Source organism: Perca fluviatilis, chromosome 2 (assembly GCF_010015445.1).
Source record: "Perca fluviatilis chromosome 2, GENO_Pfluv_1.0, whole genome shotgun sequence".
Lineage (NCBI taxonomy): Eukaryota > Metazoa > Chordata > Actinopteri > Perciformes > Percidae > Perca > Perca fluviatilis.
In genome coordinates this window covers 37,211,293-37,236,396 of record NC_053113.1, presented here as the reverse complement: position 1 = coordinate 37,236,396, position 25,104 = coordinate 37,211,293, and the positions used below count along the sequence as shown (strand labels likewise).

Below are 25,104 nucleotides of genomic sequence, written 5' to 3'. Positions count from 1 at the left end.
GAAAATTAAAATCCAAAAAAGGTCAATTAAATTTTGGCAGCATTTAAATCAAGCTGATAAAAATTCCATTGCATACAAAGCTCTCCTGAGCAACCAGCAGTGTATCCGATTGGCCGAATATCTCAAAACAAAAAATCCGAAAGAAATACGAATTTTAACAAAATCAAGAGTCAGTGACCATGAGCTGGAAATTGAAAGAGGTAGACATTTAAAAGTGTGGAGACCAAGAGAGGAAGTCTGTACACACTGCCACCAGGATATACAAACAGAATTACATTTCCTATGTACATGTCCCAAATATGAAGGCTTAAGAACCAAATATTTCCAAAAATGTGAAAAATATATACCAGGGTTCACTACCTACACTGAGGACAAAAAGCTTCCTTTTTTATTAGGGGAAGATAAAAACACAGCATGGCTAGCAGCTAAATATGTCTTCTCCTGCCACAATACAAGGAACAATAAATAGAAAATTGTATATATAATCATTTTTATTTTTCTATTATTTTGTTAATTTGTATTCTTTATATATATATATATATATATATATATATATATATATATATATTATTGTTACAACGTACCCTTTGAGGGACATGCACAGAATGTGTTTAGTATCTGCATTTATATCATAATTATCCTGTTTACTAGTACTATTATATCAGATGTATTTACTCCTTGTTGTTTGTTTGTTCTTATGCTTTGGCAACACAGATGTATTTTTTGTCATGCCAATAAAGCAACATGAAATTGAAATTGAAAATTTAATTGAGAGGGAGAGACAGAGAGAGAGCAAGAGAGACAGAGGGAGAGAGAGACAGAGAGAGGGAGAGACATAGAGGGAGAGGGATGTCATCAGGAGGGGGAAGTCTCCATTCCGCTCCAGTTAAAGCTGTCAGATTAATGATCAATCATCACAGACCTGCCCCTTTGATTTTTTATTCCACACAAAAACCCAAACACCACTGAGAGACTATAACACTTTTTATTGACGGATAAACAATAAGCCACAGAGCAGATAGAAATATGAATACATCGGCTTTTGCGATATGATCCGTTTAATTGAAATGCTCGGTGGCATTTCTTCTTAATAGAAATGTGACAGTAATAACAGGCGTAGCAGCACGGTTAGAGGCAATTCAACAGAAACAACCGTGGGGTTACAAAAATATCAAAATACTTTATTACTTTATAAAAAAAGTGCTTTAGTAATAAAATTACAAAACATACACGGCTATTAGCTTAACTGAAACATATTTTCTTTTCTGTTTTTTTTGCCACAATACCATCAAACCATGTGAGACATTATACAACACATTACATTTTGTTTGCTGCTGTTTTTGATATATTGCACTGGGGTGACGTACAGTAAAACAGCAAACTGAGGGATGCTCACATCCATTAAAGGTCAAATATTACATAATTTGTGGGAAATGGCCTTCCTGTCAGAGTGACACTCATACAGCCATGTATAATATCTTTAATTGATCAAACATATACTGATATATTTACTTATGGCTTTTCAAAATTATTATATTTTAATTTTTACAGCAGACAGCATTGAAGGTGCTCCCAGCTGACCTTTTCCTGAGCCAGCAGGAAAAGGTGCTCTCAGTCTTGCATGTATAGAAGCAGAGGAAACAGTAACAGTGAAGTGCTAGCTACACACTGAAAATCTTCCTCGCTTCATTCAATGCAACATAAGTGGTCATCATTCTGTGTATGAAATGCAGAGTGAGATTTTATTGGCACACAAATAAAACAAGATCATAATAGATATTTGGTCAAAATGGCACCCTGGTAAATCCTGGAGCTGTTTAAAGTTCCCTACAGGGATTTTGGCCATAAACTCAAATCTGAGACACAAAAAAAATATTACTTTTAAGTTCAGCAGGCTCATATTATACAGTAAGGTATCCCCATAAACTATTTGAAATGCTCGACCGTCTCCCTTTTTTATTGTGATCCACAAAGCCGGACTGATATTGGGACCCCTAAGAGGCAGTTTATTCCCTGATCCTCGTACCGAGGGAGTGTGGCAGCTGCTGCAGTGGATCATCCAGCCCAGCTCGGACTTGAATGTGCAAGTGTTTGTGGCTTCACTTGCGGCGACTGAAGATGCTCTTCTTGCTGGAGCTCTTGTCTGCGGTGCTGAGGCCGATGAGGAGCCGAGCCTTCTCGTCCTCCTCCTGTTGCTGCAGGCTGTTGTCCGACTTCCCTTCAGACACCTTCCCCCGCAGGTCTGAGCCTGAAGCCGGCTTCAGGCGCAGCTTCTCCTTTATCATCTGAGCAACCAGGAGCAAGAAGAACAAGTTCAGAAACACAGGACTTTTCGATGTCAGGGCAAATGGATGTCGTTTCTGCTCCTAGTCGTTCTTGGTAATAGTAAATCGATTTAAACAACTGATAGCACACTTTCTGCAAGGAAGGATTATTTTAAACTGCTGAAAGAAATGAACAATAGATCAGGGTCACAGCATAATGGGGGTTTCAAGTGGTGATCATTTGATAAGGACAGGAGTCAAAGTCATAAATGTTGCGTACCTGTGCTACAAGTGCTTTCCGGCTGTCCCTTTTCACAGCCATGGCAAAGTCGAGCCACGTCCAGGTATTGTTATGGTACTCCAAACAGGGCAGAACCAGGTTCAGGTCCTTCCAGTCCACACTACTCTTCTCTCCCTGAAGAAGTCAAAACATCAGTTCAACATGAAAAAAAAAGTGAATTACACCTACAATAACTCATGTTTTTTTTGGCCTTTTAGATATCAGAAGCAATCTGTCAAAGTCTTTTAGGTTAAAATGGTGAACTTGACAGCAAACAGCTGCTTATTTACACACATCCAGCAGTTACGGAGCAATTATCATTTTCATTCATTTGGAGTCGTGTGTGTGTGTGTGTGTGTGTGTGTGTGTGTGTGTGTGTGTGTGTGTGTGTGTGTGTGAGTGTGTCCACCACTCTCTTTTAGCTCGGTTTTTGGTCTCTGAGGGACATATCTGGCTCTTTAGCTGCTAAAGGCATCAATATGTTCACCAGCTAGTTGCTAATATTGTCTGTCTGTTGTTTGGTGCTCAGCAGGTAGCGTGCAGTGGATTTATCTTACTCATCTGTATATGTGTGTGTATATTGTCTGTTTATATAAGGGTGTTTACTGTGTAAATATGTTTGTATTATTACTATTATTAGTATAACTAATTCTATTTTTTATATTTCTAATACTTTATGAATATCTTTTTCTCCTATGTCTACTTAATGTGTGTTTGTGTTATTCTGATGGGTGTACATTTTGTTTTCTTTTGAGCTGCTGTAGCTCAGGAATTTCTTCTTTTCTTCATTAGAGCTTTCTTTAGCTGAGAACAGCTACAATGAGAGTGGTGAGAGTGAACCACAACATTAAAGTTACATGCCGTAGAAACAAAACCGAGCTGAGGGGAACTGCAGAGTCGGGTGATAACTCGGTCGGTGACACTTGTCACATATAAGTAGACATCAGATGCATTGTACAGATATTGATTATAGCCACTTGAACTAAGGTGTCTACATACTATATCCACCTGCACATGAAGCTGATAAAAACTAGCATTTTAATACCTACAGTATATTACATAATTTGAATTTTATATCACAGAATTTTTATCTTTTATTTTCTTTTTCTTTTTCTAACTCTATATTTTATACAATATATGATTAAACATTTAAAGCAACAAACTATCATGCAATTGCTGCCAAAATACAAAAAAAATATATAAAAGTGAATAGACAAAGTGTCAGGCAGCCATGAACATGATGATTTTTCACAATTAGAGATTGTTTTGTATGAATGCTCTTTTAGGGTCGAAGTATTGAGATAGAATATGACTGAATAATTATGTTTTTAGTCTTATTTGCATTCAAGGTCATTATCCGTAATAATTAACAGGGACAAAAAAAAAAAATAAATAGCAGTCAATACAGAGCTCAGTAACCCACCTTATAGCTGACACAGAGGGGCACTTGGGGAATCTTGATGTAGATGAAGGAGTTGTTCATAGCGGCTCTCTCCTTCATCTTATCAATGTCATCAACAGGATGCTGGTGGGAGCAGATCATACAATGCAATTACATTACCGTTATTTTTCTTATTCTTGACATCAGAGCACAAACAATCAGAAAGCACCAATACCTCTGGAGGTTTCCTAAAAGACCTCCTGACCCCCGCAGTACGGTTCAGTCCCTGGGCGACACCTTTGCTGGGGCCCATAGCACCCATGGTGTCCTCTGACGACTGCCGAGGCTTAACAGGGATACCTGTGACACAGAGCACATCAGCATCAGCACCGCGGCCTCTGGGTGACTCTGCACCCTACACCTTATACTCCCTCTGAGTCTCTCTAACACATATCTCAAGGCCATATCCAACGTGACAGAGCTTTTAATAGCTCAGAGGGATGACAACACAGTAATGGGCTATTCGATCTCACACACACACACACACACACACACACACACACACACACACACACACACACACACACACACACACACACACACAAAAACACACACACACACACACACACACACACACACACACACACACACACACACACACACACACACACGTCGGAGCAAATGGAGACTATTATTGATCCGATAGGTATAGATTACAGGCTGGTGACCCCACAGAGACATTGAAGACTGCGTGCTGCTCAGCCTACTGCTAGCATACTGCCACTGTCAACAACAACATACCTGTAGTAACCAATCTGAACTTGTCTTCCTCATCAGTGATCTCCTCCTCCTCAACATTTCTTCCAGGGAAGAAAAATCCCATCATCCTTTTGAAGAACTGGTACATCAGCTGGATGGTGAGAGGCACCACGTTCACCTGATGATGGAAACAATCACTCGAATAAAAACACAATCCAAATGTTTCAGTGAATGTGGCGGGATGCAATGTTCTTTACCTCAAAGTGTTCCTTAACAGAGATTCCTCCCACAGGGGGGCGCACTTTACTGAAGATACGCAAAGCAAACTGGCGTCCTGACTGGCAGTTACTCTGAGGACGAAGTACAACCTAAAAAAGAAGAGGGACTCCATTTAACCCTCAGCGACATCACAGAACAAAGATCTAGGTCAATATTGTGTGACAATCATTCTTTGATATTTAAGAGCACGTATTATTGATGATATGAACACAGTATGGACAACACCACCGCGTTAGGTGAACTTGTAATGAGTCCTTGGTCACACATGCATCAATGAATCTTTGAGTGTGCATGCAACACTGAATATGACACTCTGAAGAGCCACTGAGTGATCCCATCTGGACAAACAAGATGGAGTCAACACAGACGTCAAGTCTTGTCACTGTACGAGCACTGTACATACCCTCACACGCTGCACAGAGGAAACCAGGCAGAGTCATAAATATCACATATTGTAGGCTTTTTGGAAATGAACGTTGACAACTTCAGAGTAGTCAGCATCAAAAGGGTGTTTTGCCATGCATGTCATTTCATGTTGTTTTATAACTAAAGTCTAAAACAATTTAAGTCAAATAAATGTGCCTTTTCATGTTAATAACTCTAAAAAATAATAATAATAATAATAACAAAGTCACATAGATATGAGAGTCAAATGTACCTTGTATGCTGCATTTGGCAACAGGTTGTTCATTGTGAACCACCCTAACTCCAAAAGATGCTCCGCTGTGTCGTCAGACTTGTTCAGCTGTGGGATGGAAGTATTCACAGCCATCAACATTTACCATCCAGCAGTGATTAAGCATAACATTGGATGTGTCAGGAGTAACATATCATAGGATAGTGTATTAAAGAGAGTGTTTTTGCAGTTAAATAGTAGGGCTGCTCAATTAAGGAAAAAAAATTAATCACGATTATTTTGGTCAATACAGAAATCACGATTATTTAACACGATTACTCATTAATATTTGGATATAATGGATAGTGTCCAGGGTATAATCTGTTAGTGTCCTTTATCTCACAGAGTCTTTGGATCAGAATAAAATCTGTTTAACTACTGTGAGTCGGTTCAGCTTTACAGAGATCACACATAATGTTACACAGCTAATGAACAGTTCCACAGACATAACACAATGTGCACATCTCACATCACATGTTCACTCACTATGACCACTACTACTGGCATTACTAAACATTTGGCCAAAATATCAACAATAATGTCGCCGTCAGTGGGCTTATTTGCTAGCTAAACTTAGGAAAACTCCAGCACATAGACGGTACCTTAGAGTAACGTTAGGTGAAACAGGTGATTTAACGTCCCTGCTCATTTACATACAGTTTAACAACAAAACTAAATGCTGAGGGAACATTACTATGTTTTTTAATGTTGGTTTTGAGCAGTATGCCTATGCACCCCCACTAAGCTGGAAAAAGTTTTAAACAGTAAGTGAATACAGCGTGTCGGGGGAATACAATGTCTATAGACAGTATATTACAGCGGGGGGGCAAAGGCAGAGGGACCGCAGGGTTAGCTAACGTTAGCTGTTCCCAGACAACTGAGCTGGTTTTGCCTTTTTTTGCTCACCAAACGCTGCTGCCATCTTTACTCGCGCTGAGTTTTTACACATGCGCGTGTCATTCAGAACACAAGACAAAATAAGAGTGTTCTTGCAAAACAGAACATGGCGAAATAATCGTTTTTTTCTCGATTATAGTATTTTGGGGATCGTTGGGAGCCAAAATCTAAATCTAAATTCACCCCCCCAAAAAAAAAAAAAAAAAAAAAATTTTTTTTAAAAAAATAATAAAAAAAAAAAAAAAAAAAAAAAAAAAAAAAAAAAAAAAAAAAAAAAAAAAAAAAAAAAATATTTTAAAAAAAAAAAAAAAAAAAAAAAAAAAAAAGAGGACAGATGATTTAGTGGGATATCAGGTAAGTTTTCAGCCGCGGATGAAAGATAAGAAGCGACTCTGCTGTCCTGTCTGCAGCACGTTCATCAGCGCTCACCTTACTGTACATAAATCTCTGCAGCTCCAACTCAGCAATGCCAAGCTGGCCGTCCTCTTCGGTCAAACACCAGCGGGCCTGGGCAAAATAGATCTCCGTTCTTCTCACCACACTCACATCCTCCGGGGGCTTACGCAGCTCCAGCTTGTTTGCCCGTTGCAACTGGAAGTCCTTAAAACACCTGAAAGACAGAGAGAATATATATTTAAAATTTGACCTGTGTGCCATATCGTCTCAGTATCGGATGTGAATAAGTGCTGATGTGAGACCTGATGAGAATGTTGAGCTCTTCACTCTTCATCTGCATGTCGTTCTTCTCCTGGTTCAGCTGGTTCTGCAGTCTTGTGTTGATCTCCATCAGTTCATCGCCGCTCAGTTCCTCGGATTGTGCCTGCAGTAAAAAATAAAAATAAATAAAATATATATTTTTTTTTTTTCCAGATAAACTCTCGGTTTTAAAAAACAGTGGCCATTTGGCGGCACGGTGGCTCAGTGGTTAGCATTGCTGCCTCACAGCAAGTAGGCACTGCAGAGTTGGATCCGTGGTCTGGGCAGGGCCTTTCTGTGTGGACTTTGCATGTTCTATCCATGTTTGTGTGGGTTTCCTCCGAGTGCTCCGGTTTCCTCCCACCATAAAGACATGCATGCTAGGTAACTAGGACTACAGTTGAAAATTAGCCGGCTGGCTAACACTGGCACAGTTACAGAAATGTTGATGAATGTGCATTGTCCTCATAAATGAATAAAAAAAAAAATAAAGGAGTGAAGAACTATGCGACGCACCCTGATGTTGGAGTAAATCTGTTTCTCTAGGCGTCTAATCAGGGCAAGGTGCTGCCTGACTGCCTCCTGGAGGTGCAAGATGCTGCTGCGCTGCTCTTCAGGGTTACTAGAAATTTCCAGCTGGAAACGCACACGCTGCTTTTTCTCACTGTGTTCCTATAAGTCCAGTAGATAAAAAACAAAACAGAATAAGCAAAGATGAAAAATTGGTAAGGAGATGGGAAAGGTTTTGTAAATTAAAGCCTACCTTGCGTCTGGGCTCCACGTGTAACAACAGGTTGTTGACAATATCCAGGATCATAGCGTACTGAACAGGGTTAGTGGATATCTCAAGGTCATGGTGAATGAGGGTGAAGGTGTCCACAGCCCCTGTTAAATCAACAAAATTAAACTCTTAAAGTTAATGTATGGGGATTTAGTAAAACCAATAATCCCATCCCGCTCCCCACCCAAAATTGTTAACGAAAACTAATGGTGCGTTCTTTTTGTCTTGTAATCGCGACTATTAGCTCGAGCGTGACGTCACATCCGTGTCGAAAAACGAATAACCGCGGGTTGTTGCATTCTTTTTGTCACACAATACTACGAGTCGGAGAAAAGATGGATTTTTGTAACATTTAGGATTCTATTCACCTAGTTATTGACATTTTACACACATATTTCACAGTTTGATACATGAAAATTACGTTTTGATTAACGTTAACGTTAGGCTACTGCTCTGCTTTCTGCTCAAGACTCGGCTTAAAGCCATTGTTGTCCTATAGCAACCGAGCGTCTCTAGCCAATTTCAGCTGCACAAGCTACAAAATAACTAATTAGGCGGTATTTAAATCCTAATAAGACTGTATAGACATGCCTATAGGTAGCAGTATACAGCGCTATGTGTACGACTTCTTCATTTGGTTACAACAAAGACAAAAGTGCTTAAAATTGTAGAAAACCACAATGTTTACTACGTGGTGATGCCACGCGCGCCATCTTTGAAAGTGAGCTCGGGGTCCTCTGAGTTCAGACGACTTGACGAGTCGTAAATACGACCTCGGGGGCGTTCTTTTGCAACTTCCGGGTCGTAACTCCGGAAAACAACTCGTAAAACGACTTCGGTGGACAAAAAGAACGCACCAATAGTCTATATCCACAATGTTCCACTTCCGGTATTGCTCGTTCTGATGGAAATTCCACCAGATGTCCCTCTTTTCGGCCGGATGTCCGTCCCCTTCCTCTTTCTTTGTGTTGTTGTTCTAACCTCCGGTGGATTTGTGAGGACTATGGTTAACTGCTCCTCAGATCTCTGCAGGGTAAATCCAGACAGCTAGCTAGACTATCTGTCCAATCTGAGTTTTTTGTTGCACGACTAAAACTACTTTTGAACGTACACATGTTCCACCAAAACAAGTTCCTTCCTGAGGCTACTTTGCAGCGACTGGCTCCGCTTGGCGCTTAGCATAGCCCAAGACAATTGTGCCAGTGCATGTTTTTCTCCCATACCCGAATGCTGCGTGGACTAGCCAGACCCTCCTCCGCAGCGCTGTGAAGGAAGGTCTGGCAATGTGTGACTAATGAAAATGTAGTAAGATGCCCGTTTTACAAGAACCCAGCATTCTTCTTTGCAGATTAAAGATGTACAGTATGACATACCAGCCTGTTTTTTCAGCAGGTCCTCTTTCTCGTGGTTATTCCTCAGCTCTGGCGGTTTGATCTGTGTGGCCAGTTCCGGGTTGATGTCGTGACTGTAACTGATGTAGTGCATCCGGCAGCTACAACGTGAGATGATACGCTGAACCTGCTGAGAATCATTCACCTGAGCTGGCTGGTTCCAGTCTACAGACACAGAACATTTAATTTAGAGGTCGTGTGGTCAGTGTCCTACAATGCATTTTTTTCTCCATGTGGTAAGGAAGAACAATCCTGTGTTTAAGAAGTGATTTACCTGTAGTGGTGCTAACCATCCCTCCCACAGCCTGGCCACTCTCCATCAGCTCCAGCACAGAGTCTAGGTTGCGTTGCCTGTGCTCCTCTATGTTTTTAACCTGAACACAACATAGCATCATAAGAAGCAAATCAGAGCAGGAACAGCACTCCACACAGGCAGCAGGCACCGTGGCAGCACGGTGGCTCAGTGGTTAGCACTTCTGACTTCAAGAAGGTTCTCCCGGTGTTTGCGTGGGTTTCCTCCGGGTGCTCTGGTCACTTCCCACCGTAAAGACATGCATACTAGGACTACAGCTGGAAATTAGCTGACTGGCTAACACTGGCGCATTTACAGAAATGTTGATTAATGTGCATTGTCCTAATCAAATAAACTTACTTACTTACACAGGTGAGTTAATGTAAAGGCTTGGTTGTGATGTTGTAGTTAAATAGTTAGTTTTCTTCATTTTCAAACCAGGTGTGTTATACAATACTACAGAGTTAGCCATGTTATTTATTATCTGAAATCATTTTACCAATCCATGCCTTTAAGATCTATAACTAGAGCTGTGCTTACCTCCAGCCACAACTGTCTGTCCTCTTGCTCATATGGGTTGGGCTCCATGGTGGCAAAGTACTGCATGCCATCCAGTAGACAGGTCCAGGTGGTTTTCTGCTTCAGGGTGTCATTGTACCAGGATGGATGGTGCTCACACTGAAGCAGCTGAGCCTTTGCTGCAGACACCAACACACAGCCTGCAGTCTCTGTGCCACGTAACATCATCTGGGTAAAGCAAAGAACAAAAGAACAACCAGATTTACCTGCATTCAACCAGTATTTGGAGAAAATCTTGATTAGAATCTCAATTCTTTCAAGGTCAAAGAACACATTTTTGAGTTAAAACAAAAACTTTCGGGACGTGCTATTAGTTAGTTAGTGAAAATAAGACTCCGTCTCGCCAAGGAAGGTCCAATGCATTTATCAAGGTCTGGGGCCCCTTTCTCAAGTACATCAAGAACACTAACTTTTCAGATACATCAACTTAATTGTGGAGGGCTAAGGTGTGGCAAGGTTTTTTTTCCTTTCCTTTTTTTTTTTTTTTTTTTTTAATAAGTAGAGGTACAACATCAATGTGTTAAATTGGGAAAGTGTTTAAACTTTCTGGAGGGCTCTTAAGAAGCCTGTACAGTATACTGTCAAAATAAAACCGTTAAATCATTAAAAAAAAATGTGCGGGTGAGGTATTGTTCCAGATCGCACATTATAAAAGGCGAGTGTATTTGTCTTAGATGCAGATGTTGTATAATCCTGCAAAACCCAATAAAAAAAGAAAAGGAAAAACAACATGATACCAACAGAACTGGAGTAAACAAGCTTTTCAAAGTGACATTCAGTAGGAATTTGCATGACCTTGAAACAAGGAAAACAAAGCAACTCCTAGAAACAACTAGAATTACCGCCTTGGCCTCGCGTTCGCAAGAATGGGACGAACGGACAGATAACCTGTAAAAATAATGCTACTACAGGAATAAAAATCAAGGCAGCTACCTGACAGTTGACTAACTCGATAAACCAGTTGCGATTATAGACGTCGTCGGTCTGACAGGCTGCGATGCCACACAGCTGGTCGCTGACACCTGAATCCTCCTCTGAAAACACCACAAACTTGTCTGTTTCCTCAATCAGCTTCTGGAGCATTGATGTTCCTAAAAAATGAAGTGGAAAAGAAAGAAGTTAGTGGGTCTTAAAAGACTCTGCTGTCGTCTTTTGCTTTGTCAAGCTATTTCCTCACCTTCATTTTGACTTTTTTCTGCTCGACTGGCGGTGGGCATAGCTGGTGTGGTCGGGGCTGTGGGGGGAGAGTAGTTGGAAGGAGAGCGTTTGAGCTTCTTGGTCAGCAGCTGTGTGTCGATCCTCAGACCCTTCAAAGCTTCAGTAGAGAGATTTCTCTTCAGCACAGATGCCTTTTTATAACCGTCGTACAGCCCAAAGGCTATGTTCCTGTTAGTGGTGGTCCAAGAAGCACGCAGGTCCACCAGGCGCAGTTTGTGAGCGTAAGAGGCATTAGTCTCGTCCGTCTGGTTCACCTCCTGTCAGAAATATTCAAAACAAATGCTTGATTAGGAAGTCATTGACAGTGAAGAACAAGCTATTACTGCAGCTACCTCTGGGCTTTTACCTCCTCCATGCGGTTGCTCTGTCGCTGGTAGCTCAGGGAGGACAGGCTGAGCAGGTGAGTCTTCTTCACCTGAGCGTTGATCTGGTGGTCGGCTGTCTCATCCCAGGTGGAGGCCATCAGGTGAACCGTCACCTGAGACAGCTCACTAACCATCTGAGTCACATTCCATTCAGAGATCAGCCTCCTCATCACCGTGCCAGCTGAAAGATGATATAAAACACACAAACATGCATCTAACTACTTCATGTTCTGTTGGGAGACTAAATGAAGACTGTATGTATGAATTATTTGTTTGTCTTGAATGATATCATGCAAATGCCTGTACCCTGTGGAATAAGTCTCTGTGCCCCTCGAGTGAAGACGTGGCCTTTGTTGCACTCCACTTGGATACCTCTCTGCTGGGCGAAGGAGGCCCAGTAATGCACCTGAAGGACACACAGTTTAAAGACATTTACATATGGTAGATATTAGGTGTAGAGAAAGAAAGGGGTGGAATTCAGTAAATTATCTGTCAGAAATCAAGGTACATACTGTACAGTTGTAGACTTCATGGTAAAAATATAAAGCAGATTTTTAGTGGACTGTTGCTGGAGGGCAGCCTAGAAAAACACGTACTTGTAGTTGTGGGAATGCAGCTGTGTAGGACATCTGTTTGTAGTGCTGACCCAGCTTCTTGCGGATAGGCCTGAGGCTGTGGAAGAGCTTGCCTCTGCAGATAGGTCGAGATACACCCGTCCATGTGGCCCAGAAGTTCTGCATCCAACGCAGAGTGCTGCTGTACAGCAGGATTCTCGGCTGGGAGGGTTCTACAAAGAACAGAATATATAGTTTGCTACGGCAAAATACATTTATGATAGGATACTAGTTTTCAAGGGCAGTGGGCTTATCTTAGGTAGATGGAATATCTAACAGAGTTGTGTGTACCTGTGCCACAGTGCTGGTTCAGGTCCATGGTAATGGAGGGGTTGAGGTTCTCAGAGCGAAAGGCTCTGTAGGAGTCATGAGGTTGTCCTGACGTCACGTCTGCAACGTTCTCCGCACAGCAGATCATTACAGCATGGTGGTCGTGGGGGTTGCCATGGCAAAGCCATTGGAGGTCAATGGTCATACATAGGTTGGGCAGGTGTAGAAAACAGATATCATCATACCTAGTATGGAAGAAAGGCACTTGTATTACTGAAAGATTCTCTACGAATATAGTTAAAAGTTGCATTTAACAGCCATTTTCTACTCTGATGCATCCACTTACTTTGATGCTGTCCTGACATTTACATCCAAATCTCCTTTAAAAACAAACTGCCCAGGGTTCCAGTCAAAGTTCAGCTTATTCCACTCCCAGTGCAGGTTTTCTGTAGTGTTGTAAGGGTCCTGGAAGAATGCAAAAATCATCTTTATATTAGATTTGGTGATTCATTTTGTTTTACATCACAAAGCTCCGAGGGTGCAGTATATGCCATGAAACATACACCCAGTGACACACTTGTAAATGCCAACTGATACAAAGATATTGATTTGTCACAAACATAACACATACGTCCTGTACAAAAAGGGCCAAAGCCATCTCCACCTGCTGAGGTGGCTGAGGTCCTTTGGTGTGTGCAGGACTCTGTTAAAAACATTTTATGACTCTGTGGTCTGCAATATCTTATGCAGTAGCCTGCTGGGGAGCTGGGAGCACAGAGAGGGACAGGAAAAGGCTAAACAGACTGGTGAAGAGGGCTAGCTCTGTTCTGGTCTGCCCTCTGGACACCATAGAGGAGGTGGGGGAGAGGAGGATGTTAGCCAGGCTGGCATCAATCATGGGCAACACCTCTCACCCCCTACATGAGACTGGGAGTTCCCTGAGCAGCTCCTTCAGCAGCACACTGCTGCACCCTCAGTGCTATTGCAGGTCCTTCATCCCAGCTGCAGTCAGACTCTTTACTATAACATCATAATGTAGCACTGCTAGCTGGTTCTGCAATATGAGCCATCACTGGACAATATTCTGCACTATGCATATTTATCAATTTATTACTCTGTGTCACCTCCAACTGTGCAATATGTCATCTCTATTCATTCGCACCTTACTCATCTGTATATCTATGTTTATATAATTTCTGTTTATATAAGGTTGTTTATTGTGTAAATACGGTTGTTTTATTATTATTATTATTATTATTATTATTATAACTAATTATATTCTATTTTCAATTTCCTATAGTTTATGTATATTTTTTCTCCTATGTCTACTTAATGTGTATTTGTGTTATTCTGATGTGTTTACATTTTTCTTTTGAGCTGCTGTAGCACAGGAATTTCCCCAGTGTGGGATTAATAGAGTCTATCTTATCACTCTGCTAAACATCTTACTGTGCAGATCTACTGGAGGTTCACAACAGTTGAGTTTGTTAGGTGTACTTTGGTTTACCTCTGTAGCCAGCTGATGAAGATTGGCCTGTTCAATGTCCATAACCCAGTGCCCATGCAGAAGGAGACGACTTTTGTCCCACCAGGCCAGAAGAGGTGAGGGATCAACTGTGGGTTTGGTCAGCAGGTCAACGGACTGGCCAATCAAAGTCCAGGCAGGGTCCCAACATGGCCCCCACACAATAGTGTACAGAGAGATGTTCGCTGCATAAAGAAAATATTCAGTGAGAGATATTAACTTACAAAAGAGTAAAATCTCACATTACCCAACAGTAAGTAAGACAAGTAAGCACAACTGAGGCTAAATGATGTTCTAAATCAAACTAAATCATTTTATTTCTCTTTTGCACAAGAATGCAGAGTGAGAGAGTGACAGCTGATACAACGTTTTTCAGATAACGTATTACTGCTCAAGCAACCTTCATACTTTCCTCTCTTATACTGGGCTTAGCCATTTTACTACATTTATCGCTATGCATAAACGAGGGTTTCTCTCTTCCTTTGTGCCTGCAGATGCTTACTTCAGCTTTTTAACCTCTGTTTTGGTCACATGAATGGATACTGTATATTCAAAAACTGTGACTGGGCAGGCACAATGACGAGCTGTGTATATCTGATAGGAACGGATTAACAGACTGAGGATTGTGCTTGTAGAACAGAATGGTAACAGCATGATTCCCATAACTCACATTTGAAATCATAGTAGAACTTGAGTGGTGGCATATTCCTGTGGACCGTCACATCTCCCCATGGTGGACCGAGTTGGACAATCTCTTTGCGATGAGCCCTGGCCTGTCCATCCTGCTCTGTCCCAATCAGACGTCCTGATAGATCCCAGTCCCGGATCTCAAACAGGTAGCGAGGGTAATCGCGAATTCTCACTGGCACAGTTGAAAGACAAATTATTTTTCTCATTATTTGTCTCATCTGACTTATCTGTCTTACATCTGCAATTTGATGTTGTACATTTTCATCAACTTACCCAAAAATGCAGCCAGTTTAAACTTGACAGCGCGGCACCACTGGACCACCAAAGGGAGTCCATCTCTGGGGAAGGGACTGATCCTGTCGATGTCCCTCAGCTGCTCTCTCACCTTCTCTGGCCCATGAAGAGAGTGATCAGCCAGGGCTACTATCTCCAAGTCTGACACAGTCCAGGTCAGCAGAGACTTCCTCATGGGTGTGTTGGCGTAGAGGCGGCGGGAGCGCTGGATGTAGATCTCAATGTGCTTTTTCTCCAGGGAGCTATACAGCTCTTCAATCTTTCTGGCGGGGAGAAGTTCTCCATGCTGCTTGCGCAGATCTGCCACCTTCTTATCCAGAAGCTGAAGACGCTTTGCACTTTCCTTACTCTCATCCTTCATAAGCTCATAGTTGTCTCGCAGCTTGATTTCAAAGATGTCGTCCAGGAAGACAAACGAGAACAGGCTGATTTTGAACACAAGGTCAGGAGGCAGACGTTGGACGGCGGTGGCTTGGCTTGGGGAGCGATGCAGAGTCTTCAGCCACTTCTGCACACTGATGGCCATGTCAAAGGTGTTTGAGAAGTCGTACTGGTAGGGGAACTCGACAGCCAGAGAGGGGCAAGTGAGGACCCAGACACGGTTGTGAAGAGTGGTGAGGAAGGGGAATGTGTCCCTGTGCAACTGCATCTCAGTCAGCTCTGCCTGCATTTCAACATCCAGACCTTTAAAGGTGACGATGTTGTGGCCATCAAAGTTAAAGACCATGGAGGGTGAACGAATGTGCACGGAACCAGTATGCTTGGAGACTGCGAGGGCTTCTGTGTGCAGGAGAATGTAGTTCTGCTCACTAACATGGGCTATCAGACGAGTGCAGGCCAGTTCAACACGCACACACAGCTCTCTACTCTGGCCTAAAGTGATTTCGCTCTCCAACGGTTCGACTGGACCGTCCTCTCCTTTCTCTCCGCAGAGCATACACCAACAAGCCTGAGCTTCACTCATGTGCTGATATAAGACCATGTGGTCGGATGGCGTCCATTCCACAGTGAGCTCCTCTTCACATTGAACCTGATTAAGACACAAAATAGGAATATTGACACAAGAGATTCATTCTGTCCAGAGAGATAAAACTGATGGAGATCTGATTACCTGTAAGGTGGGGGTGGTGATGTAATAAGAAAAGGCTATCCTGGTGAGTTTGAGCACAGGGTTGGGGGTTTGGGAGGCGGGGCAACATGACTCCATGTTCTCTGTGAGTGCTTTGATGGCTGACAAGCTAACACCTTGAAGAGACACCGTGGCGCTCTCTGCAGAGCTCTGGACTTCGACACTGTCCATCCGCAAAGACACGGCTCCTACAGAGAACACAAGGAAATAAAAGATGATCATCAAAGGTGATGATAGTGACTGATGACTGAAGAGCAGAGAATTTTGTGTACGCTGTGGTCTTCAGCGATAATGAAGATGCAATGGGGGCATTTCTAAGAATTAGGCCTTTTACTTTTTTGGGCTAGCTCTAAAATGTATTGCTGCAATACTTTTGGCCATTTGTTTTCTTTCCTCTGACCAATGTATTTGTCATGTTTAGGATGATTGATTGACAACATCGCAGAGGTATATGGTGGCAACTAGTGATTACTTTTGCTAACATTTTCTTTCTTGATTGTTTGACGGAATAAAATGTCAGAAAATAGTGAAAAATGCTGATCACAGATTTTCTAAGGCCCAAGATTACGTCTTCAAATACATACATTTGTTCAACTAATAATCCAAAACCCAAAGAGATTCAGTTTATGGTCACGTGAGACAAAAAAAAGATCAAGTGCTTATTAATGTTTGGCATTTTTTTCTTGAAAATGACTTGTACGATTACCCGATTTTTAAATAGATAGATGCATTTTCTGTTAATCACAATCTATTAATTGAAAAACGGTTTGAGTTCCACAGAAATCACATCTACAGGTACACTATAAATATATCCTTAAAGGTCCAATGACATGGTGCTCTTTGAATGCTTTTATATAGGCCTTAGTGCTCCCCTAATACTGTATCTGAAGTCTCTTTTATATAGGCCTTAGTGGTCCCCTAATACTGTATCTGAAGTCTCTTTTATATAGACCTTAGTGGTCCCCTAATACTGTATCTGAAGTCTCTTTTATATAGACCTTAGTGGTCCCCTAATACTGTATCTGAAGTCTCTTTTATATAGGCCTTAGTGGTCCCCTAATACTGTATCTGAAGTCTCTTTTATATAGGCCTTAGTGGTCCCCTAATACTGTATCTGAAGTCTCTTTTATATAGACCTTAGTGGTCCCCTAATACTGTATCTGAAGTCTCTTTTATATAGACCTTAGTGGTCCCCTAATACTGTATCTGAAGTCTCTTTTATATAGACCTTAGTGGTCCCCTAATACTGTATCTGAAGTCTCTTTCCCGAAATTCAGCCTTGGTGCAGAATTACAGCCACTAAAGCCAGTCCCACAATGAGCTTTCCTTAGGATGTGTCATTTCTGTGTCTGTAGCTATTGAGGAGGAGAGAGGGAGGGGCAAGGTGGAGAGTGGGGGTGTGGCCTTGACCAACTGCCACTTTGCTCATTTGAAAGCCATGATGTCTCTCTCTTATGGGTTGGCCAAATTCTCTGGGCGGGCAAAGCAGAGAAAGGGGAGGTAACCTCGCTTGTTATGACCTCATAACAGTCCATCTGAGCTTTCATTTTCTCAAAGGCAGAGCAGGATACCCAGGGCTCGGTTTACACCTATCACCATTTCAAGCCAATTGGGAACCATAGGCAGGCTGGGGGAACTCATATTAATGTTAAAAAACCTCATAAAGTGACATTTTCATGCCATGGGACCTTTAACAGTACAGTTTATGTCCCACGTCGTGAATTACTGAAACAAGCCATGCAACATTCTTGCATATTCTCAAATATCTTACCTGCGAGATTAGACAGTGTGAACACATTAACATCTTCCAGACAACAGTCCAGTTTGAACAGCAGCTGTAGTTGTGAGGAGGGAATATGGTGAACAGTATCGTCACTAGGGGGGGGCACTGAGGCCACATCTGGCAGTTGTGGCCCCGTATCACAAGGAACACAGATGACGGACAGCAGGCGAGACAGACACAGTGCACAGGTCTCTGAGAGCTCCACTTGAAGCCCTTTCAGACTGGACTCCACGTTTAAACTCGGAGACTGGGTACTCAACTCCATGTGGGGTCGGTTGAAACTCCCCTGGAGGGATGAGATTAAAAGTGCACAAACATTAGCAGTTGATTATGCCAATAAAAATCTCTAACTAACTAACTTACTAAATGAAAGCAAAAATGAACCATTAAACAAATAATAAAACAAGTTATACTATTTTGTGCTCCTACCTGAAGAGTGAGCGAGTCTAAAATTAGCGCTTCTCCCCACACATGTTTACCAGGAGGGTGGGGTGCTTGTTGGATATGAGACCCCTGACCCACTCTCCACCAGAAGTTGTCCAGGGACAGTGAGGCACGCCGGTGCACACTCTGCGAGCCTGTGCTCTCAGTGTCAACTCTAATGTCAAGAAGATGCTGCAGTTCTACAAATACAGGAGGTACAAGGCACCATAAAACATTATTTTGAGGAAATACATTCAGAGTTGCTGTGGCATAAAGATTTAAGTTGTTTTCCAAAAAAAACAAAGCCAACTGGGATATAAAGGAGTACAAGTTAATGTGTAATGTTTAAAGGGCACTCTAAGAACAGAGCTTATCTAATCTACGTTTCGAAAAGAATTGAGCCAAAAGTTGACAGAATAAAAAGATTTACTGAAGGAAAATGTGTTGTAACAATAGTACAGGACTTGCACATGGTGTGAAGTAATAACATTAAGTGCTGTTGCTTAGCAAACGGTGTTGAGGCTATACTTTAACGCAACAGTGTCCTCATTTCACTTTGTAGCAATAACATCATGTGACGTTCACATGCCTTTCTCTGTGCATGTGTGCAGCATGTGAAAGACCTACAGTACCTGCACTGGCACAGAGGAAGCCTAGAGCAAAAGGCGTCGTGTCTCCCAGCTGAACAGACACATTAACGTTGGACACGGACGAGGTGATCATCACAGGAGCATCCAGGTGGGGGAGGCGCCTGAGGAAAAGGAGGGTGGGCAAATAATCTAATGGACTACACCACACAATAACGTCATGGAACAACACCATACAGAATGAGTGATGTGCAAACACAAACATGAATAAGAAAGAGAAGACAGAAAAAAGGCATTAGAAGATTTTTTTTTTTTTAACCGCAGCGGGTGACTTCTCAGACAAAACACAGATCCAATCATTCCAGTAACTTTTGGAGATGTCACAGAAAATATATGTGTGTGTTACAATCCCTGCCCAACCTGGGTATTAATTGCCATTCAGCAATCTAAACCTTTGATTTCCCTTTTGCAACTTGCCTTTTTCTATGCGCTGCCTTCCTGTGGATTAGCTGTTCCCATGGAAATAGATTTAGCCAATGGGAGAACTCCTGGTGACGGTAGTGGATGATGCAAGTGTTGACCGTGAATGACCCCGAGATGTCAACTGATGTAACCTAAATTTAGAAAAACATAAAAAAGGCAAAGTCAAAATAATGTCAAATATGAGTCATAGATTTAAGAAGCTTTGTCTTGTTATGTGACCATCATCTTCCTCACCTGCAGTGCTGTCTTCAGCGTGTTCACACACAGGATTCTTTGCCTACTTTGTGAGAGGAGAAGTCCATCTGCCAGTTTAAAAAAAAAAAAAACAACACAATGTGTTATTCGTAACTTTCTCCTTCGTCCAACCCTCTGTGCATTGCGTCTGGCACCCAGCTGTCCACTAACCCTCTAGAAGGAGCTCCAGGCTGCTGTGGGGAAAGCTCAGCTCAGGAGTGAAGCTTTTAAGAGGAAGCTGCTCATCGTCATGTCCATAGCTGACTTTTAAAGACTTCAGAGTCCAGTTCAGGTGTCTGTGCGGACAGGAAAAAGAGCCGTACAATGTTTAAATCAATAGGTCATTCAAAAGGAATCAAATTGAGCAAAACAACAAGTGTACATATAAAATGTTGACTCACCTTTTCTGGCTGTGCATGGACAGAGTAACATTTGTATTATCAAATTCCACATTGACCTTGTGGGGAACCAACCGATGAAACTGCTCCAACGTCTCAGTATGGATGAACTCAATGTTTTCACACTCTGAAAGGAAACAATACTAATGCAATTAAATCAAACAATTATGTATGATATAGGGCTGGGCGATATGGAGAAAATTAAATATCACAATATTTTTGACCAAATACCTCAATATCGATACCGCAACAATATTGTAGGGTTGACTGCTGGTGCTTTTACAAAATATTTACACAGTGAGATTTTTGATAAATCATCAGTAATGGTGATATAATGAAGGCAAATAATAGAACAGTTACAACAGTCTGGTAAGTTCAGAACATGACATCACTTTACTGTAATGCAGCCTTTAAAACCAGGAAAAGACGACACTTATGCCCTATTATATTACGATATCCAAAATCTAAGACGATATCTAGTCTCATATCACGATATCGATATAATATTGAGATATTGCCCAGCTCTAGTATGATACCATTAAAAAATGTCAAGACTGCCACAGCTAAATATTCTGTTAAATAGTTGTAGAAGCAAAACATAAGTCTATACAAAAAGCATGTAATAAACACAATCACATTTTGGTTTAATAAACATTTTTGTGCATATGATATTTTTCTGCATGGTGCACATTGTCTAGGCCTACTCTAAAGCATATGTCTTATACATAACTGTTTAGCTATCTGTCTGATAACCTAAGAATATGTAAACCAATATGTCACTTGCTATTATTTCCCCAGTTTTTAGTGTGTATTAATAGACAAAACATCCTGTCCTACGGGGAATCCAGTTTTAACAACACATTTCTTTAATTTGTCATTCAGTGAATGAATCCCCCAAAAGACCTGCAGACGTACAAAGAGATAATGAAAATAATAAAAAATTGTATGTTTTTGGTTTTTTTAAATAATTGCATAACTTATGCGTTGGTAGTTTAAACTTGAAATATATTTATCATTAAACATGTGGACATTTCAGACACCTACAGAGCTCAATGTTGTGACCTTGTCCTCATTTTCTTGCTGATTAGCAGAACAGCCAAAAATATCATAGATAACCCAGATCATCTAGGTGTTTTAGAACAAGCAGAAGCTCACTGATTTAAAGCCAGTAGAAAACAACTATTGATGCCGCCACAGTAACATTCTAGCTACTTGTTGTGAGTGCACAAGTACAGAGAATTCGCTTGGGCAATAAAGGACAAATACAGCTACTAGTTGTGCTTTAGAAACTGGTTATACAAGTTGGCATGCCCCCTACTCACACAATCAGATGTGAGATGAACATCCAAAGGATGATTGGTCCTTGCTATCGCTAGTTTGTTAAATTATTCTAATAATCATTTTGATATTTCAGAGATTATACTTTGCATTTGCTCACCAGATGCATCCTGAATGCTCTTTTTGGGAGACTGGGGCAGCAGGAGTTGGCTGAGAAATAGTCCCTCGTGCAGCTCTGCTATAAGTGTCCTCACATTCAGGGACAGACAACCTGGCTTCATCTCCGGTAGGCTCACATCTCCGGACAGCAGCAGGCTCAGGGCCACTTCAGCCAAACATATATCCTACAATGGAGAGCATGTTAGTCACACACATTAAATCACAAGTTTTCTGTTTCAGGGAAAATAGAACAACGTACCAACTGACTGCTTTTAAGCACTTTACTGCTTAGCTGCCCGACTGAGAAATCCCACACCAGCCTGTAATGAAAGATTGAAAGTTAATAACATTGTAGCACGAGCCTTCTTTACTTTTCTATTACATGTAATAGTTAAATCAGATCGATGGCAAACCGAAATAACAGATATACAGAGTGTGAACTGCGTAGTTACCTTTTACTTTGGTGGTCAAGTAACAAGGTGATGCCTGTAACGGTCATGTGCCATAGAGACTCTGACAGTCCCATGTTCAGTACCATCACATTGATTGAGCTGATGTGGAACGACAACAGCTGAAAACACAAGATAAGAAGAAGTGAGATACTTTTTACAAATCTTTTTTTTCTTTAGCAAAAGATTTACTAAGGTGAGGCTCCATACTTGTGACAGAAAGCGTAGGGTTGTGGGGCTGACTGAAATCTTCCCAGACTTTTTTCCATGGCTCTTCTTCACCAAAGGTCTGAGTGGTGCTTGCAAGTCAAACCTAACTCTGGTTTCGCCAACACACAACGCCAGGTATCTCCTGAAACACAAACATGCAGTTAGCTGTCTCACATAACAGAATTAAGAATTTTCATATATTAGGGTTTCCCATCTAGATTTGCTTTGGTGAAAGATTTTATTTCAAACTATCCAACTGACAAAAACTTACGGCAAATCCTGGTTTAGAAGTTTACTTGAAATCCATATTCTGTCGATTTCCTGTCACAAAAACAGCCACTCACGGTTATGGTATAGTAAGTCAAAAAGGACCCATGACATATTTTAGGACAGTTGACAAAACAAATAAAATGTGTCCTGGCAATTACTGAGCCAAACATGTACACCTGAAAGAGACACTAAATGAGCTCACTACATAAATGTTGTGTAATGTCTTACCAGAGTATGCTGGGGGTGAAACTGGATACTAATTCCTTGGACAGAAAACAGCCCGACTGATTTGATCTTTAGATCAGCACTGAGTGCAGTCTGGAAAAATCGAACAGCAAGTGTGCATATGAGCCACCTAGAAGCAAAAGAGAAAAGCAGACATCTTTGATTTTGCAAATACTTGTTCATAATTTTTTTATTTTTTATTTAACCTTTATTTAACCAGGTTAGTCTCATTGAGATATAAAATCTCTTTTCAAGAGAGACCTGGCCAAGATAGCAGAACAAGTTTGTTACATAAAAAAAACAATTTACAATCACAAAACAAACATCTCAAGTGCATTTCAATTAAATAAAAGTACCATTAGTTAAAACATTTGCACGTGTGGATGGACTCATGTTCTATGGTTTTAACATAACCTTTCAAATCGTTTAAGGAAATTAGACAGTGTAGTTTGAGTGTTTTCTGTAGGTCATTCCAAGTAGAAGGTGCAGCAAACATGAAAGCCTTTTTAAACATCTCTGTCCGGGCTTGAGGTACATTCAATGAGATTGTGTTCTGGAACCGTAAACCATAAGTACTCTGTGTAAAAGAAATAAATTCCGATATGTAACATGGGAGCCTGCCTAAAATGCCTTTGTATATGAACATATAAAGGTGAGTAAGCCGGTGATTTGACAGAGAGGGCAAATTCACTGTGGAATAAAGAATACAGTGATGAGTGAGGGGTCTGCAATTTGAAATGAACCTTAAAGCTCCATGATACACAGCATCCAACATCTGAAGACACTTTGATGGGGCATTCATGTACAACAGATCACCATAATCAACAATAGAGAGAAATGTGGCATCAACTAGCCTTTTTTTCTGGCAGAAAAAGTAAAACAAGATTTGTTCCTAAAGAAAAAACCTAGTTTCAATTTCAACTTTTTTACTAGGTTCTGTATATGAAGCTTAAAAGTTGATCATCAATTACAAATCCTAAATATTTATAAGATGAAACTACCTCAATTGTTTTACCCTGATCAGTAACAATATATACAGGTCTAACTCTTTTTTCCTTGAGTTTGAAAATACCATTACTTTGGTCTTTAATTGATAAAGCTGTGCTTGCACTCTGCCGAAAGCAGTTTGCAAGCATTCATACGCCTTCTTAATGGTAGCTGCACAACAATAAATAACAGTATCATCTGCATAAAAATGGGAAAAAGAAAATATCTGATATAATCTAAGGGAAATCAAGGACACACTGGATTTAAATCATAGTTAAACTAAATGTTGCCTATAGAGTATCATTTGCAATCAGATATAATGTAGAAACATTTCTCACCTGAAAATTACACATAACAACACAATCCCAAGCAGAAGGATTAGCAGGAAGGAGATCAGCAAGAGAGACATTGTGTCCAAAGTTGTTCACACCCAAATCTGGGACATGAGCCTCGCTGCTCCTCTATCAGCTGCTGTCAAAGAGGAAGAGAAAGCACACCTCACATTCAGGTGCTTATAGCTAACTACAGTATAGGTGGGACTGATTGGTTGCTGGAAAACAACAATCACTAACTTGTCCATCACAGGCTGAGGCAACATTTGCAATGCAAATTCTTGAACGTTAGTTGTGTGTTTTTCAGCTAACAGTAACAGCTAGCCTCACAGTGCTAACACTGCTAATTACAAGTGCAGTTACAACCCGAACATGAAATAGCACGTAATGTAAGCTAAACTTTATCACTTAACAGTGTGTGAAACCATTAACGTTAGCTACCTAAACTAAGTCCTTGTTAACTAGCTACACACCAGTGGCAAAACAGTGGCTAGCTAAATGTTGGGTAGCAGCGTTAGCCCAAAGTAATCAAACATGAAATAGTTAAAGACGTTTGTCGCCGCGTCATCCAAAAATCAGTAGGAAATCTGTGCTAGCATTGTAGCAAGCTAACGCTACAGCTAATTTAGCTAACTTAGCTGCGAGACAGGTAGCTACACAACTTAGCATTCTTTTTGGTAACTACTGTAGATGTATTTGGCTTCCGTTAATTGTCAAGGTTACTTACCCTGACATATTCACAGTACTGTGTTTTCGCTGCAAGGAGCAGTTTCATCTGACAGTTAACTCTTTGCTCCGACAGAGTAACACACTGTCGACTGGTCCGCCCAGCTGGACCTCGAGCCTAGAACTGGGACTGACGTTAGAGGGAGACGAGCTGGAGCACCGCCAACAAAATACTGCTCA

At 41.2% G+C, this 25,104-nt stretch overlaps 1 protein-coding gene across 6 annotated transcripts; it reads right to left on the bottom strand.

The window, feature by feature from the left end:
• Positions 1 to 966: 966 nt before the first annotated feature.
• On the bottom strand, positions 967 to 25,047 carry LOC120552939 (protein KIAA0100-like). Of its 6 annotated transcripts, none has more exons than XM_039790995.1 (41): positions 24,926 to 25,047; positions 24,205 to 24,337; positions 22,883 to 23,009; positions 22,656 to 22,705; positions 22,385 to 22,526; positions 22,178 to 22,296; positions 21,985 to 22,045; positions 21,727 to 21,910; positions 20,292 to 20,415; positions 20,062 to 20,186; positions 19,891 to 19,958; positions 19,651 to 19,787; positions 19,219 to 19,373; positions 18,593 to 18,786; positions 18,152 to 18,449; positions 16,363 to 16,568; positions 15,231 to 16,281; positions 14,938 to 15,129; positions 14,250 to 14,452; positions 13,089 to 13,207; positions 12,764 to 12,987; positions 12,455 to 12,645; positions 12,165 to 12,264; positions 11,840 to 12,039; positions 11,453 to 11,750; positions 11,209 to 11,366; positions 10,237 to 10,443; positions 9,679 to 9,778; positions 9,387 to 9,569; positions 7,996 to 8,117; positions 7,749 to 7,904; positions 7,235 to 7,356; positions 6,966 to 7,146; positions 5,622 to 5,708; positions 5,367 to 5,375; positions 4,942 to 5,052; positions 4,727 to 4,862; positions 4,161 to 4,285; positions 3,968 to 4,069; positions 2,545 to 2,679; positions 967 to 2,285 (listed from the first exon to the last, which is right to left on the bottom strand). In XM_039790995.1, the coding sequence occupies exons 2-41, from the start codon at positions 24,273 to 24,275 to the stop codon at positions 2,100 to 2,102; spliced, it is 6,759 nt and encodes a 2,252-aa protein (XP_039646929.1). In that variant the 5' UTR covers positions 24,276 to 24,337; positions 24,926 to 25,047; the 3' UTR covers positions 967 to 2,099. The 6 variants fall into 6 exon arrangements, with proteins under 6 accessions (XP_039646929.1, XP_039646939.1, XP_039646930.1 ...); XM_039791005.1 differs by having other exon boundaries at positions 19,219 to 19,337; positions 24,926 to 25,046; XM_039790996.1 differs by having other exon boundaries at positions 24,205 to 24,334; positions 24,926 to 25,034.
• Positions 25,048 to 25,104: the final 57 nt, after the last annotated feature.

Coding starts and splice junctions, on each gene's coding strand:
- LOC120552939 (XM_039790995.1), bottom strand. CDS start 24,275: ATGTCTCTCTTGCTGATCTCCTTCCTGCTAATCCTTCTGCTTGGGATT. Junction 22,527..22,655: donor CTTCTAAACCAGGATTTGCC/GTAAGTTTTTGT, acceptor TTTGTGTTTCAG/GAGATACCTGGCGTTGTGTG. Junction 8,118..9,386: donor CCTGCTGAAAAAACAGGCTG/GTATGTCATACT, acceptor TTGATTTAACAG/GGGCTGTGGACACCTTCACC.